Here is a 19997-nt window from a genome sequence, read left to right as displayed (position 1 = left end):
ATCAGAAGATTTAGAGGCACACATTCCCTTTCTGTCCCCAGCTGCCCGTTCCACAGAAAATTGTGGGAGCTTGGTAAATCTGAGTCCTTTATCCCTCTGCCAAAGCTCTAGGAATACTGGCTGCTGGGGAGCTGGACACACAAACACTGTGTGCTCCTACAAGCCTCCTGTTGCAAAGATGCCAAGCTGAAATCGGGTATTTCAGTCCTAAGCTTTGATTTTCCACTTTTCCTCTTCTGTTCCTAACCAGATGAGTTCTGTCATTTCAGCCCTGAGGAATCTGGCCACTGTTCCTCTCCACTTCCAAGCCCTGCTTTGGATGAAATTGCCTTTAATCAGTAAAGGGAATAGTGAAACCCATTGCAGGAGATGCATCTTCATTAATCTATTGCCATTTGGGATCACCAGGCAGGGAACTGTCCTCCTCTTCCTTCCTCGCAGTATTTCAAATACTTTTTTGTGCCTTTGAGAATTTTCCTCCTTTTATCTGTTTGTGACTGTCTGTTTTCTGACCAGCATTCATCTCTTCTCAAGGAATCAGTGCTCTTCAGACCACCCTAAAAAAACCCCCTGAAAGCAGATGTGAACAACTTCCAGAGCTACCAAAGCCCTCACTAAGCAGTAAGTGCATTTCTCTGTAGCCATCGTGCACTGTTACAGTAATGCCCCTGCTGGAGTTAAGTGGCCTCAGGCACTGAAAAACTCACCTTGTGTTGCTTTTTACCTCTCCAGCACAGAGGTGGTGATGGGTTTTGGGAAATGTCCTGGGTGAGACCTAAGGAACAGCTTTGTATTTGCAGCTGGAGGAACCCAGTTTTGCTCCTGTGTCCCATCTCCCAGTCCAGCCCTTCCACAGGCTCCTGGAGCAGGAGGCTGGGGCTGCCCAGCAGGGCATGAATGAGAGCCGCTCTGCTGCCTGCTGCTCCCCCTCCTTCTCCCACCTCCTCTCCTCCAAGCTCAGCCCCTCTCGCCTTGCTCCAGCTGGAGCCACAGGTTTATCTGGAGGCGAGGAGTGTCTGCTCTGTAAGCTGAGAGCCAGGAGGAGGAGGAGGGATCTGCTGGACCCTGGAGGAGAAAGGGTTTGTCCGCCCCGGAGGAAAGGGAGAGAGGCAGAGCCTGGGCACCATGGCTGGAATCTCTGCTCTTGGGCTCCTCTCCCTGTGTCAGCTCTTGGCCACAGCATCAGCTCAGGTGAGAAACCTCATTTGTGTCTCATGCTCCAGGAAAAACCTGTATGGGTGAAAAAGAGTGATCTTTGTGTTGTACCTGTGGGGTGAAACGTGGCAATAGGCAGGTTATTATTCTAAAGTTCATTGCAAATGTGTGCCTGGGTTTGTACCTGTGTGGGTAGGTGTAAAAACTGCTGCTTTCTGTTTCTGTAGAAGCGATGTTTTCCCATTCAGGACTGCAATTATGAGAGGGAAAGCCTTGGAAAGGGAAGATTTGTTGATGCAAGGGAAACAGTTTGCTTTTACAATGAAGTAATAGATTTCTAGTGAATCTGATCTGATCTGTGTCTTTATCTGAATCAGTATTTCTTACTCATTCCCTTAATCAATTTTCAAATTTTACACTTACAGCATGTATAAACCTTGCTCATTTGAGACATGAAGCTGTATTAAACTTCCCTGTCTGGTGTTAATATTATTATTGTCTGGGGAAGTGACTCCTCAGTGAGTTTTTCATTGTTAGTGAGGAATTTTCACAACCTGGCTTGGCAATTCAGAACTCTGCTGTGAGCAGAGCTGCTTCTACAATGAAACCTTTGTTCCCTGAAGCTACAGTAAGTTGCTCTCTGGAGCCCTCTCCATACAGAAGTCATTTATCGGACCTTTCTCTCCTTCCCCCCACCTCAGACCTTTCCAAAATCCCAGATTTTCTAGTGGCACCCTGCTCAGAGAGGAGACTTTCCCTTTCTCCTCCTGTCTTCATTGGTGTCTGCCTGGCTTTGCCATCACCCCATCAGACTGGGGCTATAAATCAATTATCTCTACCAAGCACTTGGCACCTTTTCCATGGGCTTTGCATTTCCTCCTCTGCCCAACCCAAAATGTGCCTGTAGTCAGAACAATTTCCTATACAACAAAACCCCTTTGCTGCCCAGTGTCCAGTTTGCATTCCCAGTATAGGCCACCAGTAAAAGGAGCTGGAGATGTGCTTAGTCAAAGGGGTTTTCCAAAGAGCCTTGCATTGCTCTGGAGCAACTCTGAGCCCACCCAGGCTGGCAGGGGGTGCAGATTTAGGGTTCAGCTCTTAAGGACTTGGCCATTGATTTCTGATCTAGCCCATGTTTTCCTTCTGATGGAAGAACAAGCTCTTGTCTCTCACTTTTCCCCAGTCCCTTCCAAGAATTGGACCCCAAGGCCCTCCTGGACCACAAGGACCCCCTGGACCATCTGGCAAGGACGGCATCGATGTGAGTGGCACAGGGCAGGGGCTGGCTCGGGCCAGGGGTGGGGCAGGGGCAGAGCCCGTGGGCAGAGCAGCTGCTCTTGCTCTCCAGATCCGCAGCCTCTGGACATCCCTGGGGGATGGACCTGGAAAATCACTGTCCTCGTTCTGCAGGAGGCTGACCAGCCAGTGGAGGTGCTGAGCGGGTTCTTTGCAGGATCAATCTCCTGTCCCCAGGGAGAGCTCAGGGATTTGTGACCCTGCTTGCAAAGTAGAATATTTCTCTTTTTGTGCAAGGTTGAGTGCAGGGGTAAAATGTTTGTGGGGTCAGTGCACGTTCAGCTGTTCAAAGACAGATTTATGGGCTGCTTCAGAGCATCTGCATTTCTACAGAGGCTACAAGAGACTCAAATACGCAGCACTGGGCACTGCTTTTGTCTTATTAATTTTATTTCAATATTGTCATCATGGTTATCCCTCACTTTGGCACGTGATGTGTCAGGATCTGGCTCTCGTGTTGCCAGACATGAGTTTGTAGTGGCCCAAAAGATAAATAAAATGAAGAGCCCTTGTTTCAGCAGTCAGCTCCTTACACCTCCTGCAGAGGGAGAATACATAACCCAGGACTTCATGGAGGAGAAAATCTTGCTCTGTTACTTTTAATTGGTGTTTCCATAGAAATGAAAAATATTGCTTCTGTGCGTCTGTTGGATAAGGATTGAATTGTGTCCTGTAGTTGGCAGTGGATAAAATGAGCATCTGATGGACCTTCAGCAAGACCACATCAAATGCAAAAGTCTGGTTCCTGCTTCAATTTCCAGTTTGAGCAGCTCTTGTCTCTCTGAGCTGCCTATGGAATAGTGCAGGGGTTTTTAAAACTCCTCTGAAGTACATTTATTGGAATTGGGCCCTTAAGCAACCTTGAAAAAATCTATTCATTCCACACAGGTCATTTTCTTTTGAATAAGGAGGTTAAAAAAAAAAGTATGAGTTCCCTGGTACACGGTGAACAAGGAGTGTTTGTGCCTGCAGTGGGGAGCTTTCCCTGCAGCTCCCTGAGCCAGGCTGGGCTGAAGAGAGAACCTCATTGATTTCCAGCTGCTCCCTCTGAGTGTTCTTTTGGCTAAAGGAGTCTCTATTCCTGGGAATCTCCCTCTGGTTTTGTGGTTCAGAGAGAGATGTTCAGAGCTGGCACCTCGGCAGCTTCCAACTGTTTTTTGTGGTGTCACAAAAGGCTTCAGGGGACACCTCAGAAGAGGGCAAAGGGCACTGGTTGCCATTGGCAGCAGTGGAGTCCCTGCAGCAGGGCATTGCTGTGGCCAGCATGCTTTGGGAAAGGCTGTGATCCACTCTGGAAGCAAAAAGAAGAGTTTGGGAAGGATGAAGCCCTTCAGACTTCCAAGTTTCAACTTCTGCAGAAGGGAAATGGGAAAGAAACCCCATAGTTGTTCCATTCCTGCTTTCTACAGGATATTTAATTCTGGAACAGCACCAGCATGGCTTCTGATTGCTCTTGGAAACAGGAGCCCAGGGAGGTGTCAGTCATGTGGACCTACACCCCTTTATCCACAACTAAAATCTTTGGAAGGTTCCCCGTGGGACAAGTTCAAATAACAACATCTAATTAATGTGAAGAACTTAGTCCTAATAAATCAAGTGGCTGAGTGAAGTGTTTAAGGTGCAAAGTCTTGCAGTCCCAACTTCAGTCTGGAGTTTTGGCTACACACAAATAAGTCTCTAATTTGAACAGACTTGAAGCCCATCCCTCATATGGATAGAGGATGTCGGGTGCCCTGTTCAGGTGAGATGGTCTGGCTGTCCAGGGGCAGGCTCCAGGATGGCTCCTGCTCTTCAACAGGAAATTGAGTCCTTTCAGGAATTGCACAGGAGGAGATGCTGGGCTGTGGCTGGTGTTGAGCAGTCACACAGCCTCCCTGCTTACGAGCTGCCCTTTTTGTGTCAGTACACTCCAAAAAAAGGTTGGTATGAAAATTCAGCACTGCTCTACATTTTCCTAGCGCTGCATGGGGAGGGTCATGTGAATCCTCAGTGGCAGTATCAATTATGCCACTGCAGATTGAAGCCATTATTTTATTTTTCTTTTTGTGCTGAGACTGTTTTTTTAAATTGCAATTGAAAATTTTCTGCACTGTATTCCTGAACTCCATAAGCCAATCCAGCCTGGTCATCGTGACAGGATGAAAGTGGTGTGGAAGTGCTGCTGGATGTCTTTGAGCTGGGTGAGTGCTGCTGAGGTGTTCAGCAGTCTCTTACCATCAGCTGTGAGCACTGAGAGGTGCAGAGCATGCAGCTGAATTATTCAGGATATCTCCTTGGATGAACTCCATCAGCACAATTTCTCAAAGGTCCAGCTTTCATCCCTGCCTTTCAGGGGGAGCTGCAACATTAAGTCCCTCTGAAATATTTTATAATTAAAGCCTTTAACAAGCTTCTAGTTTCATACCCAGTAACAAGCAAAATCTCTCTCTCCCAAGACTAGAAACAGCATGTTTTGATGGAAAGAACTAGTGACAAGTTCCTGTGAATTATTTCTGGAGATGTAATTCCCTAAATTGCTAATAAGCAATTGTCACTTTTCAAAAATCAAGCTGCTTTTTTTTTTTTTTTTTTTTTTTTCCTCCCTGCTTTCTGTCTCCTGGCTTGACTTGCTGAGAAAGAGTAAACTTCCACATAGCTCTCTCACATAGCACCAGGAGAGCATTTCCTTTTGCTGACAGCCCTTGCTCTAATTCCCTGTGACCTGGCACTGGGGGTACATACCCTGATTGGGCTTTGGAATCAGCTCTCTGAAGTTCTGGTGCTCCTGCAGAGTCCTGCAGGGGTCCACCACGGCAGGATCAAGGTTTGAGGTGGTCCCCAGCAGCTTTTGCTGGTGCTGTGACCTCCATGTGCAGATTCCCACCACAGAGGCAAGGAAAAATGCAAGGGGCTGGCAATCCCAGGAGCAAACCACCCCTACAGCCATTTCCAGCTGCCTTTTCATTTCCAAAGAACTGCTCCTTTCATTTCCTTTCATTCCCCAGCCGTGCTATGATAACTATTTATGGAAAAGCTGTGGGCAAAGGCTACTGAAGGAGTTGCTTCAGCAAGTCAGAGCATAAAGCTGCCTCTGTTCAGGGACCCTCTGGTCGGTCAGTGGTGCAGGACATAAATCCTGAGCAGCTCCAGGCTGGAGGGATTTGCCCATAGCCTTCCCAGTAAATATAGAAACATGCTGCAAATGCCACAGCCCTGCACACACCTCCTGCCTCCTAATTACCAGCCCCATGGTGGGATGATGTTATTTCCAGCCTTGCTCTGTTAATAACCACGCTTCTTCCACAGTGATTTTCTCCTTCCAGGGTTGCCCCTTCCCATCTGCTCACCCACAGTACCTCTCACAATATTCAGTGCACTTACCCTAAAGCCAAGAGGGCAGGGTAAGCTCTGGACTGGGACACAAAGTGTTTTTCTGTGGGATGGGTTGGAAACCAAGCTCCAGTCAAGCTCCTGCTGTTCACAAATGTTTGCTTCTTTTGGGGCCTAACAATAAAATACAAATTTTTGTCTGGAGTCCACACACAGACTTATGAATGGCATTACAGCTGGCTGAGCTGGAAGAAGTGATTAAAGACTTCCAAAATGTTGTCTCACAAACACCTTTAATGCTGTTCTTAAAAGTTTCTTTTTATTACAATAGAGAATAAATCGAGTGCTTTTGAAATATTGTATGAAAATTGTGTTTAATCCAGACTGTGCAATTGGATTAGGTGGGAATCAGTTGGGGGCTGTGCTTGTTTGCTTTCCCTGTCCAAGTTTAGTCATATGAAGAAAATCATTGTAGACAATTTGTTCATTCTTCACTTTGTGGTAATCCCCAGCTCCTGGCAGTCCCGCAGCTCCATACTGTGCCCTGGAAAGCTGGAGTTTATCCCTGTATCCCTCTGTTTCACCAGGAAGATGTTTGGAAGCTGTGACACCCATCCAGCTTCCTCTCTGCCCCACTTGCAGCCAAATCCCAAGTGCAAATAAATTCTAACTATGTCTGGAAGAAGTTGAAAGTTCTGGGGGCACGGTTCAGGAGCAGTGGCTCTCTCTGGGAGGCTGGGGATGTGGATTTCCCCAAACCTGTTACTGTAGATGTAGGAGAAGGCTATCCAGGCTCATCCTGCTTAGGGGGTAGCAGGGGTTTAGAGCATCAGCTCATGAGGCTGAGCCAGTTAAATCTTGGCGTGGGCATGAGGAGAGGTTTGAGTGCACTTGGGAACAGCCTTGTTGGAAAAAGTCAACAACGGTTCAGCACTAACCCTTTCTTCCCTTTCCTCTAGGGAGAGCCAGGCCCTCCTGGTTTGCCAGGCCCACCAGTAAGTATTTCCTGCTTGGTATAGACTTGTCCATCCTTTCAAGAGGACACAGGACACGAGCTGGCACTCCCAGCCTCACTTTCCTCTTCATCTGCCACAGAATTCCCAGGAGTGGGGATGCTCAGCACTGCCCCAGGGGACAAACACATTCTCCTGCCTCATTGCTATCAGTGAAATAGAATGAAAGTTAAATTCATGAATGAGATAAGTGAGATAAAGCTTGTACATCACCTGTATGGTGACAGGTGTCGTGGCACCAAGCCACATGACATGGTTGTTTTTGGCATTGCCCTGAGCCTGCTCCAGCCCCTTAGCCTGACAGGGGTGCTCAAAACTGTGCCCTTTGCCTTGGCCACTTACTGCATCCCTTCCTGCCTCTACTAAGAACAGCTTGTGAGCACGTGGGAATGAGCCAAAGCACTGAAATTTAGGATTTGGATATGGATTCATAGCAAGATTCACCTCTCTTCATGGGATTCTCCCATGTTGCATGGTGTAAGATTAACACATCAACAAGTGAGCTTCCATCCTTGCATCCTTGCCAGGTTTCTCCTGTTATTTTATTATAATAATTGACTGTTTACCTCATGTAGGGGCCAAAAGGTGCACCAGGGAAGCCTGGAGCTGCAGGTGAAGCTGGATTGCCTGGCCTGCCTGGAGTGGATGTGAGTATTGTGTCACCTTCTCTCAGGCTTTTTAAACCTTTCTCTCAGGCAGGAGTGTTTTCCTGGTGTGTCTCACCAACCTTCTCTGTGCCTACTGGAGAAGGAATGGGAGCCCTGGACCTACATCTGTGTCTTGCATATCAGGAGAAATTGAAGGAGAAGCAGCTCTAGGCTGAATTAAGGAATATGAGAACAATTTTGAGATGTGTAGCTGACAGGATGGCACTCTGTTGATCTTTTGGCCTTTTTTTTACAGGGTTTAACAGGAACTGATGGCCCACCTGGCCCCAATGGGCCTCCAGGAGACCGTGTGAGTACCTCATTAGATCCTGAGTCCCTTTAAATGGCCATTGTCACTGATGGTAGGGATGATTTTCACATTCTGCTGTAAATTGGTGATACTCAAGTGTTGGTTCTGATGTAAACCCTTGCAGAATACTTGGACCCTTGAAATGCAGCCCCAGGTGGCTTTTCATTAGGCAGGACATGAACTCCACCTTTCTTTCACATGGCTTTGAACCTGCTTGGGGTTGCCTCAGTGGTGGCTGTACTGGGGATATTTCAAGTAACCAAAATGTTTCTTGAAGCAGTCAACAGACTCAATGGTGAAGTTTATCAAAGTGAAGTTGTTTTGGCCTTTACTTGCAGTCTGAGTTGGCAGATCTGTGCTGTTTATAATTAATGCTACTGTGTATTAATTGTTTGAACTTTTGCCTTTTATTATTTCTGGAACTGTCCATATGGTTGCATTATTAGTTGACATAGTGCTCCCCAGCCAGCCTAGCAAGAAATAAGAGCTTTTTGTGTTTTCTGCATATTCTAGCTCTGCTGAGGGGCACCACGGGGACAGAGAAACAACTGCCAGAGATGATGCAGATGTCCTCCAGATCAGCCGCAGTCATCACCCCCTCTTAGGCCTCCCTGTGACATTAAGGAATAATCATTAATGAGCCACTCAGCACAGATTGTGCTGCAGCATGGCTATTCTCCTGTCTCCCAGATGGCAATATAAGGCTTGTGTCCACAGCTGGCTTGCTGGCCTCTTGGACTCAGGGCTGCAGTGATGGGCTGGAATTTTGTAACCTGTTGGGTATATCTCAATAATCCACTTGTTGGCCCAAGGACTTACTCAGATCTAAAAAAATCTGTGAGTTATTTAAGGGGATGAGCAGTACAACCATGTATTTGTGATATGCTCTTCTTCCTTTGCCATGTGACAGGCAAAGTTTGTGTGGCCACTGGCAAAGTTGAGTGGCAGGACCCAAACATCCTGGTCACAGCCCCAAGCCTCTGCCCACCACCACCACTCCTTTTCTGTCCCTTGTGCCCATCTTTCTCCCCAGAGATCCAGGCCTGCAAAATCCTGGCCACTCTCAGACATTCTGTAGCAAGAGCCCAGCAACATCTGGGAACAGATCCCTGATTTTTAAAGTAGGAAAGCTCAGGACCACCCGTGGAAGGCTGTGAGCAGTTCTGTGCCCTGTTTTGGGCTGGGTGGCAGTGCTTGCCCATGCCCACCTTAGCACACAGCTCCTGCCTTGCAGGGTAATTGAGCAGATAATTTTTGGGCACAGAAATTCCTCTCTGGCTGCCGGGCAGGAGCCCCAGACAGAGCTGCCCTCGCTGCATGCTCGGGTTTGCTGGGCTCTCCCATTTCTTGTAACTCAGTCTGGCAGCACGGGGCAGACCTGGGACCCCTCATCATTTATGGGAGCTTTTCAAGGTCAGTGGTCCATCTGGGAAATTGTTTTAATTGGTCTGATAAAAACCTGGGGAAAGGGAAGCCCTCAGAAAGCTTTAGCACTCTAAATGGACAGCATTGTTAGCCCAGCTTTTTTTTCTCCCTGTCTTGTAGAATATATCTCAGTCTTGCAGGACTCACTGAAATAAGATGTTTACTTATTGCTGTGGGTTTGAATTCATGCTTAACACTCTGATTTCTTCTAAATAAGCTTAATTTTTTGAACTGGAGTGTCTGAGAGTAAAGCTATTTAGCATAGGGAAGTGGGCTCATGGAAGCCAGTTTCCAGTAGTAATTTATTGCCAAACATTTCCGAAAATGTTTTTATCTTAAATATCTCCTGCATCCATTAGCTTTTCTCCTGCTTCTGCTTAAAGACTGATTAGATCAAGTCAACTTGTTTTTTTCAATTTTAAAACCCCTTTATTTTTAGCTGGGGTTGAGCTGGGTCTTGATCTCCATGTTAGACACTGGTGTCCTTCATTGGAAAGTTCTCGAAGGCCATTTTGAAGTTTGTTGCTTTCCAATGAAAGCAATAAGGAAAACATAATTATTCACTTCTATTTATGAATGCCATAAAAATCAAGTGTTTTCTACGCTCCATAGCTGTCTATTCACAGAGTAAATTACTACAAAATGAAAAATTATGGTGATGGTGTTTTCTAATCAAAAGAGAAAGAACATTGTTACCCAGAGAATGAGTCGAGTGAGACAACGTTATTAAAATTGAGATGTAAATTAGAGTCTTTCCTTTGCCTTAATGCAGTAGCATCAGCTCATTCAGGGACTTCATGATCTCTTACCTTACCAGGAATGTTCATTCTGCTGCATTCTGCACCTTACACCCTCCAACGTATCAAAATTAGGGAGTGTAAAGGGCCAACATTTGGCATTTTGGGTGCTCTGCCATCTTTCTGGCCTGTTGGACAAAGCAGAAGGTGATGCAGCTGCTTTCAGAATGAGGGTGCAAGTCAGGAGGTGCCAGGAATTCAATGTTTTCCTTGCAGGAGGAGATCCCAGCTTGTCCCTTACAGCCAGCAGCAGCTGTGAGGATTTTTAGCCTGCAGATAAAAGTGACTGGAGGCAGAGCAGAGTAACCTGCAGCAGGAGAAATGAATGAGCTGACATTCACAGCACAGCTGATTTTTATTGGATTGCTGTCCTCTGCTCACAAGACCACTCTTAACAAGGCCTTGGGTCCTCTGTGTCTTTCTCCTTAAGCTTAACAAGGGAAAGCATTTCTAATCTCCTTTGGCCCACAGAACATGAGCAGAGGGCAGGTGTCATCCCTGGGGGCACAGTGGGAGCTGTGTGTGCTGGGATATTCTCCATCCACCTTGTTCTCCTGGTCCCAGGGGCAGACACTGTTTAATTCCAGCTCAGGAAATCTGCTCAAGATGTTTCTGTGCAGCATTTTGGGGATGTTTGGAAAAAAGGTTTGGGCTGGGGAGAGGCCATGGAAGCTTTGTCCTGCACCCTGGTCCCCTGGAAGCTGTCCCTGTCCATGGCAGGGGTGGGATGAGGTGTTCTTTAAGGTCCCTTCCAACCCAAACCATTCTGGGATTCTGTTTCAGAATTATCACCCATAATGAATTCTGCAGCCTGCTGGCCAGCTGGCAGCTTTGCAATGCAGCAAAGGGGTTGAGGAGGTCTCTCTGTGTTCTTATCTTCAGTCAAGCAGGAGCTTCACAGCTTCAAGAGTGACTTAATTCTAGTCTAAGCCATGAGCTCACCAAGCTCCAGTCAAGCCTAAGAGTGGGAACAAAATTGGGAAAAGGAGATGGGGGATTTGCCAAGGGAGCCAGTGAAAAAGCTTTGCTTGAAAGGAAAATAGATGAATTAATAAAATTCACTAGAACAAATCCAAATTTTGTTAATAGTTTTAGGAAACTTAGTAATTGGATTTACAATATGAATGTATTGTGAATGAGAATATTTCAAGTAGATAGAATTCAAGTTATGAACATTTATATCCATGGATATTTAGATATTCATGGAAATTTAGATATTCATCTGAGGCCAGCTGGGACTTCCAGAGTAATTATCCATAAGTTTTTGTCCTTATATGTGTGACTTCAGCTGAATATCTCCAGTTGTGTCCTGTTTCTGCAAGACACTGCTGGAGTTTCCAAACAAAGATTGATGTCAAGGAGAGCAGGCCTTGGTGACTCCCCATATAGAGGTTTCTCTTTTATCCCTGCTAATTTTTATCCTGTTTTATTCCCATAGGGTGCATTAGGACCTGCTGGGCCACCTGGACCAGCTGTAAGTACCTCCCAGAGCAGCACATGTGATGGAAGTGTGGAATATTGTGCCAAAACCATCACCAAGAAAGGATGGGAAGCTTTGTATCCCAAACAAAAGGATCAAAGCCTGCATGAGTGAATATGTTGTTTGAAATGTTTAAATTGTATGTGTAACCTGTTCTGGTAACACAGACCTGGTTTTATTCTCTGAGGTGCTCTAAAAGCAAACCAGCATGGGATACAGACTGACATATCAAATGCTATCACAATTATTAGACATTGTGTAATGTCTAATCAAAATTAAAAGGAAAAGAAAAAGGAGAAATAGATAAACTGGAATGTTTTCTTCCTCTCCATGTCCCACTCTTGTGTCACCACACATCTCTTTTCTCCCACACATCCCACAGGTAACAGAGATGGAAAGGGAATACAAATTATTAGAGGCAACAAAAGAATTCATCGAGACTCTGCTCTGCTTGCAAATTATAATCATTAGGGGCAAGGGAGCGATAAGGAAACTTAGAACAAAAAAAATCAGCAGGTTTTTTTTTGTGGTTTTCTTTTATTCCTGTGTGCTCAGTTTCTGAGTGATCTTTTACTGCTTCAAATGTTGTTTTCAGGGCAAAGGACTACCAGGACCTCCAGTAAGTAATAAGAATATTTTTTTTTTAAATTATAAATTAAGATTCTGATTTTATTTGATACCCTAAATGTTGCAAACCCACCCCAGGCCTCAGGTCCTTCTACTGTGCCAGGCAGAGGGATGTGGAGTCCTGAAGATCACTGACCCTGTGGGGTTTTATTCTTGCCCCCACCCTGGGGAAGCTGGCTCTGCTGTAAATTCAAGGCACAGCAGCCTTGTAAATAGCTGAAGTGACCAACTCTGGGGCAGCTTTTGTTTGGTGGGTTCCTGGGAGCTGCCCTGTGCCTGAGGGATGCAGATTGGCAGTGAATTCCAGGGGAACGTGGAGTAAAAAGCAAAATGTGCATTGGGAAGCTGCTGGTCCGGTGCAGGACGGAGCTCCTTGGGGGGATTGGGCAAATGGGGACAGCCCAACTGATGCCTTGAGTTTACCTTTCATATTTTCTAGATTCTGTACTGCATTAGTGTGTAACTCTGAACTTCCCACAGTGTTAGCAAGTTCTCCTCACAGTTCAGTCACACCAAACAATCCTTTTCCAGCCCCAGAACCAAGGACACCATTACAGCTCCAGCCCCAAAAAGTGCAAACAACAGGGAATGGAGGAGAGCAGTCTGAGAGGATGGGACTTCATAACCTGCAGCTGTAATTGGACATTTAACCCCAATATGGAAATGGACCAGAACCTATAGAACTCTGAGAACTCGTGACTCTGGGTCCATCTTGGGTGTAGCCATGGCCAGGCTCTTGTACTGCCCAAGGTGCATCCTTTGAAGGCCTTTAATAAATCCCTGCTTTATTCCTTTAACACTGTCTACCCTCTGTTCTAGGCTGCCTCTCAAGGCATCACAAGTGCTGGCTACCCCTGGGCTTTGGGGTGCCAAGGTCAGCACAGATGTAAAAGCTCTTCTCTCTGTTCAACAGGGGCCTCCAGGACCCAGTGGGCTCCCAGGGGGACATGGATTTCGGGGCCCTTCGGTGAGTTTCTTCTACCATTTAATCCTCATTTACTGAATGTGCCACAACCACAGAAGAATGAGTTTAATTTTTGTCTCTTACCTCTCTCTGAAGTGATATTTTGGTAGCCACCCCTCGCATCTCTTTGCGGTTACATTGAAAGGGAATTGTTACTATTTTTCTCTCCTTTTAGGGACCTTTTGGTCTGCCAGGATTCCCAGGGCCTCCTGGACCACCTGGGCCTCCTGTAAGTTGAGACTTGCAAATAAATGTGAGAAAATTCCCGGGGGGAGTCTGCAATTTTCTTCTTGCTGCACTTTTTATTTGTTGCCACTGCCAAGAGCATTCAGCAAACACCATGCCCTGAGGAGAGCAGGGACTTTTCCCTGGCTGCTCTTGGATGTTTTGATGATCTCCTGTTTGTTATTTGTGCTCTGTGTGAGGAGGGACCCAATGAACCCCACCTTTATGGCACACAGGGCATGGGGTGGGCTTGTTGCTCTCTCAAGGAAGGTTTTTGTGCTTGCTTGGCTCAGGATCTGTTCTTGTAGGGCCAGCAAGTGGGCACTTGCAACCAAGTCCCTGCTTTGGGTTTGCTGTGGCCTCTCTGGACTGTTGAACAGTGGGACTGGGGTCTTTCCCAAAGGCAGGAGGAAGCCAGGCACAGCTGCTCTTCTCTAATTGCTGCCTTCATTACCTAAGGCCCAAGAGTCTTCCCAAACCCCGTTGGGCTCCTCCAGGGGATGGTTTCACCCCTGCTGTGTCTGCTTTTGGGGACTGGTGCAGCTCAGAACACTCCAGGTTCAGGGGCAGCATTTGGGCTGTGGGGCTGAGTATGTGCCTTGTGCTGATGCAGCTGAGCTGGGTCTGTAAAAATTGTCCTAGAAATTGTGTTTCCTCCTGGTGTTTGTCTTGTACTTAAAAGCCACCATTCCCTGAATTGCAGGGTCTCCCAGGGGCCCTTCCTGATGGCGGTGGGGACCTTCAGGTAGGTTTTTCTTTTTGTAGCATGAAAACATGCTTTGGTTTAATCCCTGATGTGACTTTTGGTTGGCACAGCTGGGGGAGTGTCAGACCATTTAACATGCACTGCTTAGACCTGCAGATGTGGGTTTGAACCACCTTATCAGAGTGGGGTGTGTGTTTACTGGACTGAAATGTTTATTCACGGAGGCAGATGTGTAGTGGAACAGATTTCCCAGAGAAGCTGTGGCTGCCCCATCCCTGGAAGTGTCCAAGGCCAGGCTGGACAAGGCTTGGAGCAACCTGGGATCATGGAAGGTGTCCCTGCCCATGGCAGGGGGTGGAATGAGATGAGTTTTAAGGTCCCTTCCAACCCAAACCAGTCTTTGATTTTGTCCTCGATTTTTTGCTTTCCAAAATGCACATTTTTGCATACATTCTTCATGTGCTAAACAAATCCAGCATTTGTTAAAAGACAACAGCTTTTCATGCTTCCAGTCCTGCTTTGCAGCAGGACAGGCTGTGTGTGCAGCACTCTGTGTTTCCAGGGATGGTGGCCCTGCTTCCATGGACACCTGCTTTGCTTGGACTTCCTTCCTTAGGAGAAAGCCTTGATCCCTTCCTTTCAGGGGAACGAAAGGAGTGTTGGGTCCAGGAATGATGGAAGTGACATTTGCAGATTTCACAGCTGTTGTTGTGACAGCTTCTCTGGTTTTCTAATTGGCGTGTCCCAAAAAAAGCTCCGAGTCAGTTTAGACTGCCTTATGGCACATCACATGGGAGTTAATAGGAAATGATGCTATTTCTGCATGTTTAATTTAAGTTACCCTGTGGAATATACTAGAAAATTAAATTTTTGCTACAGAGGTGCTGCCTGAAGTTGTATTAAAAGAAAAAAAGAACAAACAACAAAACAAATTAAGAGCTATTTGTAAAGTTTCAAGGGTATGGCCTTTTCCTCATTCAATTTCCATGCATGTTCTGGTCTGTTCCCAGTCAAGCTGGAGTTCCCACCAGGGGCTCTCCCACCCCTGGACATGTGCTGATGTCAGCTTATAGATATTGGTTTTTTATTGGTGCCCTTCAATTAACTCTGATGCCTGTCCTTGTTTCACTTAAGGGGCTGGCAAAAGGAAATCAATAGGGGGGTCAGTTAATGCAGAGGATTAAATATGGTCCTAATGATTTAAAGAAACTGATCCAACTTCACTGGGAAACCTGGGGTCTTCAGCATTTTGGACTGTGGACACTGTCAGCTTTCAGAGTCTCACAGTCCATGTTCCAAGTGGAGTAGGCCATTCATAAATCATTATTTTGTGGGGTACCAGGACCTCTAGGACCCCGTTGCATAGGGAAGTGTTGGTCAATCCATTAAGCTGCGATTCCATTAGATTTAGTGAATTTAGAGCCAAAATCCACATGACTTTTTCACATAATGGAGGAAGCCAGCCTCCCTGGGTGTGCTGTGTGCCTGTTAAACCCAAGTGTTCCTGTTCCCTGCAGTGCCCAGCTCTGTGCCCACCAGGACCCCCAGGCCCCCCAGGAATGCCAGGCTTCAAGGTAAGGAAACATCACCTGCAAGACCAGATTTGCCTCCCAGAACAAACCACTGTGAAGGCATTAAATTGTATATACAGTCTCTATATATAGGCTCCACACCTCCCAAAGCAGCCATGCATTTGCATTTATTCCTGCTAATGAAATTTAACCCTTGGCTTAGATAAAAAACCCCTGCAAGCCCAGTGGGACAGAGCTGATGGACAGGAAAAAACAGGGGCAGCATTTCAGAGCTGCCTTTCCAGGTCTGAGAGCTGAAAAAACCTCACCAGTTCTAAAACTGCAAAATGTAACTTACATAATTAAAATAATACAATTTAATTGTTGTTTTTACAGCCAGTATAGCAGCAGGCAGATTTATGTTTAAATATTTTAAACAGAATTATTTTGTTGGCCTCTGGTATGTAAATTTTCAGCCCTCAGGAGTTAAACATCTCCTCCTCTGTCCCCTCTATGGTTCACATGAAGTCTTTGCAGTTATGGGCTCCAGCACTGAGACAAAGTAAAAAGTGACTCAAGTTCTTTTAGCAGGATTTAGAAGTTGGCAGTGAGTGGGAGAACTCCTGGGAAATGCTCTCAATTCCTCCTGAAGTGACCTTTCTCACTTTCCCTGTCTGTTTGGGCTCTGCCCTGAGTCATAAATATCATTACAAACACAAAATGTTTAGGGATAACTGCTCAAAATTCATAGAAATGGAAAACCCTGTGAAACTCTCCAATTATGATGCAAATGGTGCACAGGACCTTTGTTGTGGTGAGGAATAACATCTGCCATGGCTGAAATTAGCCTGGGTCTCTCCCACAGTCACAGGAAGAGAGCCAAGACACAAAGTGAATCAGAGCTCATATGAAGGCTCTCAGTGGGACATGGATTTCTTTGAGAGCTTGATGATGCAGAATTAAAGATGACTTAAAAAGGGAAGGTAAAAATGCAGAATGGGGTTCTCAGGAATGACTCATCCCCATTTTCTGGGGTGATGGGAACTGAGTTCTGGTGCCTGATCTGTGTTTGAGGGTTGCATCCAGACCATGAGCTTAGTCCAGTGCAAATCACTCTGGAAAACCAGATCTGGGCATTTTCAGGAACTACATCAATTCTGGCTCTGGTACCTGATAACCTCCCCAGGAGGGATCTCCATTCACAGCACACCTACAGACTGTTTTCCCTGAAAGTCATTTGGGATGTGGGGTTTAGCTTTCACAGCTGTCTCACCAAATTGAATTTTAAAACAAGACTCTACTGGGATGTGAATAATCATAACTCTTATTTCTAGGGACATACTGGTCACAAAGGGGAGCCTGGTGAAGTAGGAAAACAAGGAGAAAAGGTAAACTTAAATTTAAAAGTAACGGGGGAGGATTTTTCTCTTTAATAACACCTCGCAAAAGAAATAAGGGATTTTTTAAAGGAGCCAGGGAGGAATGAGGCTGTTTGCTGAACAAGGAGCAGTTACTTTGGCTGAAGTGCATTGGGTTCCACTGCTCTCCCTGTAGGACCATGTGCTGACTCTCCAAGATGATTCATCTTTCCAAGGATCATCATGTTAGGATCAGTTTGAGTTAACAGCTATCCTTTCCCATGCAGGGGTGTCAGCTCAGGAAAAGCCCTGCTTTAATCACTTGGATAAATTCCTGATCTGAATGTTCTTGCACATAGAAATTGTCCGTAACACAGAAGCAAATTCTGTAGAGAAATCTGGGAGGGAGAGAGGGAGCTCCAGGAGAAATAAGATGGGGATGTCCCTGGGTGTGTGTTTGCAGGCTCCTGCTGTCCCTCCTCCTGTCTGATTGATTTTTCTGTCCCAGGGTAACCCTGGCCCTCCCGGCCCTCCAGGGATTCCCGGCGGTGTTGGCCTGCAGGTAACCCCAGCTCTTCTCTTCCCACCGTTCCCATGGCCTTGTCAGCCTGGAGTCACCTTGGTAACACAAACAGGGATCGACTTTGAACTGATTTGTTTCCTTAATTAGGGTCCAAGAGGACTAAGAGGCCTCCCTGGTCCAATGGGTCCAGCTGGCGACAGAGTAAGAAAAAACTTCTTCTGATTTTCTGATTTTTCCTTTTCCTCTCCACCACCAGTTTGTCTCGTGAGAGGTGCCAGTGGCACTTGTCCTTACTGAATTCCACTGGGAAGCTTGTAAAGGTATAAAGTGTGGGCTGTTCCCTGCAGCCCCTGCCTCAGAACAGCCTTCCAAAATCAGGAGAATCCACACACCCGAGGGACTGGCAGGGTCAGGCCCAGCCAGACTGAGTCATTCCAACCAAGGTGCAAGACTGACAGTGTTACAGAATCTTAAAAAAAAAAAAAAAGAGGAACATTTAATGAACATTTCACTTTCTGTTCTGTCTCTTTACAAGAAAAAGCCCAAGAATCACTGATGGACAAAGGTTTTCAGGACACAAAAAGGCTCCTCAGTGAGAACAGGGTCAATCTCCAGCTCACTGGGGCTTTGGGCTCACAGTCCCTTCAGCACCAGCCCAGAGGCTGAATGGTTTTGAACTGGATGAAGTCATGCATTTATGTAGGAGTGGGAGTGTTATCAAGATAGCAAGGCCATGAAAGGTATCAGTGTATCAGAGGTACAAAGGTGGGGAGATCCAGAGTAAAAACCCATTGTTCAGAGTGGGATTTTTTGCATGTCTTTCCAGGGTGTCTTTCCAGGGCTTTTGTGTTTTCTCAGGTTGTGGTACAAGTTGGGGATTTGTAGGAATGTGTTCTTTGTTGATGGAGTAAACAAGTTACTTTTTGTTTCTTTAAAAAGGAAAAAAGCTTGGAAGTTTCTTTTTTTTAATTTGGTTACAAGACACTTTCTAGGACTTTGGAGACTTCACTTTAAACTTAAGGATAGCTAATTGGACAGAAGCTAAGAAGTCCCACCTAAGCAATTCACTAGAAAAAGAAGAGAACAAAAGAAGTAAATCGCTTTTGTGAAGTGTTTTAGCAAGAGCAAGAACCTCTTGCCCTGGCTCAGTTTTTCTCTGTAAAGAGCTTTGTTATTTTTGCCTTTTATTAAAACGTTTTTGTTTCCAACACTGTCACAGGAGCCATCCTGCTACTTTTATGCCACCTGAGGTAGCTGAGCTATCAAGGGTATAATACTTATCTCTGAGAGCCTAGGAGACCTGGCTCGAAGAGACCAAGTATTAGGGGTTCTGTTACTTCATCCTCTGCCAAGCCCAGCCTCACAATGGTGTCTGTCCTCTGCAGGGTGACATTGGATTCAGAGGCCCACCTGGAATCCCAGGACCTCCAGGGAAAGCTGTATGTATCCCAGTGTTTGTGGCCCTGCCTGCCACAGCCTGGTTTATTCCTCCTTCCTGAGCTCTGCCGCCAGTGAGCAGAGGCTGTGCTGGCCACCTCCATCAGATTATTCCCTTGGCCCTTTCCCTCCACTCTGAGCCATGTTATTTTACCTGACCCAGACTTCACGATGTCTCTCCCTTTGCCATGCCCCACACCAGAATAAGTTCACCACATTTCCATTGCTCTCTGTGCTTCACTGCCCTTCCTTGAGCACCAGCAGCTGTGGACAAGTCCTGGAGAAAGGAACATCCATTACTTTTGGAGGAAGAATCAGCCCTGTCGTGAGCTTACATCCCTTGAGCCTGGTCTGTTCCCAGGTGCCCACAGCTCTCAAGGATTTTTGCTCCAAGAAGGAATAGCTGTGTATTGAGGATGCAGTCCCCATCCCTCTGCAGCACCACCCTCTGGGGACTCCTCCCTAGTCTAGCAATTATAGAAGAAATTCATCCAAACTAAAACAAAATGAGGTGCTTTCTCACCAAACCTTTCATTACACCCAGCAGGATCTAGACAGTAAATATTAAAGCTTTTCTCCCACTCTGTTTCTGCTTAAAGAAATTGCTTCATTAAATGAAGGGGGGAAGGCCTCTGCCCTGAGGGATTGTTGGCAAAGTCCCTGCTGCAGGAAGAGTGTCAGGAATTGGAGTGTAACTGAGAAAGTGCAGCCCAGCTCTCGGGGACTGTGTGTGCTCACACCTCTGCTGACACCAGCAAACAGCACAAAAACCTCCTCATTTCACCCCCAAAGCAGCAACCTCTGTCACTGTGTGATGAAGATGCTTAATGGCTTTTCCTCCTCTGTCACAGGGAGACCAAGGGAGCAAAGGACCTCAGGGATTCCGGGGGCCCAAAGGTGACACTGTAAGTGCAGTCAAACACCCTTTGCTCCAGTCCAAAGACTGTTCCACAGGTTTATTATGGCTTGTGCTCCCTCCATTTGCTTGAAAGGGATGGAAGCATAATCTCAAAAATGACATGTTTAACTCTTACTAAGGATGATTGAGCAATAAGGTGTCCAAGTGCTGCTACAGCCTGGAGCACAGGGAGCAGATCTTACATCCCTTAAAATGATCAAGAATCTTCCCAAGTGTTGTATCCAGCACTGGGCTGGTTTCCTGCTGTGTCCCAAAACAACCTCCATACTGATGTGGACAGAGAGGACCCAGCTGA

The 19997-nt window shown here is 46.3% G+C and overlaps 1 protein-coding gene across 1 annotated transcript in view; it reads left to right on the top strand.

Annotated features, from left to right (window-relative positions):
• Positions 1 to 882: 882 nt before the first annotated feature.
• COL9A3 (collagen type IX alpha 3 chain) overlaps positions 883 to 19997 on the top strand; it is a 33450-nt gene continuing 14335 nt past the window's right edge. Inside the window, 18 exon segments of the mRNA XM_068207926.1 lie at positions 883 to 945; positions 948 to 1067; positions 1069 to 1191; positions 2339 to 2416; positions 6720 to 6755; positions 7349 to 7420; positions 7677 to 7730; positions 11391 to 11426; positions 12028 to 12051; positions 12973 to 13026; positions 13199 to 13252; positions 13952 to 13993; positions 15472 to 15528; positions 16800 to 16853; positions 17332 to 17385; positions 17494 to 17547; positions 18732 to 18785; positions 19635 to 19688. Of these exon segments, the coding sequence (XP_068064027.1) occupies positions 898 to 945; positions 948 to 1067; positions 1069 to 1191; positions 2339 to 2416; positions 6720 to 6755; positions 7349 to 7420; positions 7677 to 7730; positions 11391 to 11426; positions 12028 to 12051; positions 12973 to 13026; positions 13199 to 13252; positions 13952 to 13993; positions 15472 to 15528; positions 16800 to 16853; positions 17332 to 17385; positions 17494 to 17547; positions 18732 to 18785; positions 19635 to 19688 (1068 nt within the window). The 5' untranslated portion in view covers positions 883 to 897.

This window comes from Anomalospiza imberbis, chromosome 17 (genome assembly GCF_031753505.1).
Source record: "Anomalospiza imberbis isolate Cuckoo-Finch-1a 21T00152 chromosome 17, ASM3175350v1, whole genome shotgun sequence".
NCBI lineage: Eukaryota > Metazoa > Chordata > Aves > Passeriformes > Viduidae > Anomalospiza > Anomalospiza imberbis.
Note: the sequence above shows the minus strand (reverse complement) of the source record. Positions and strands in the feature narration are given on the sequence as shown.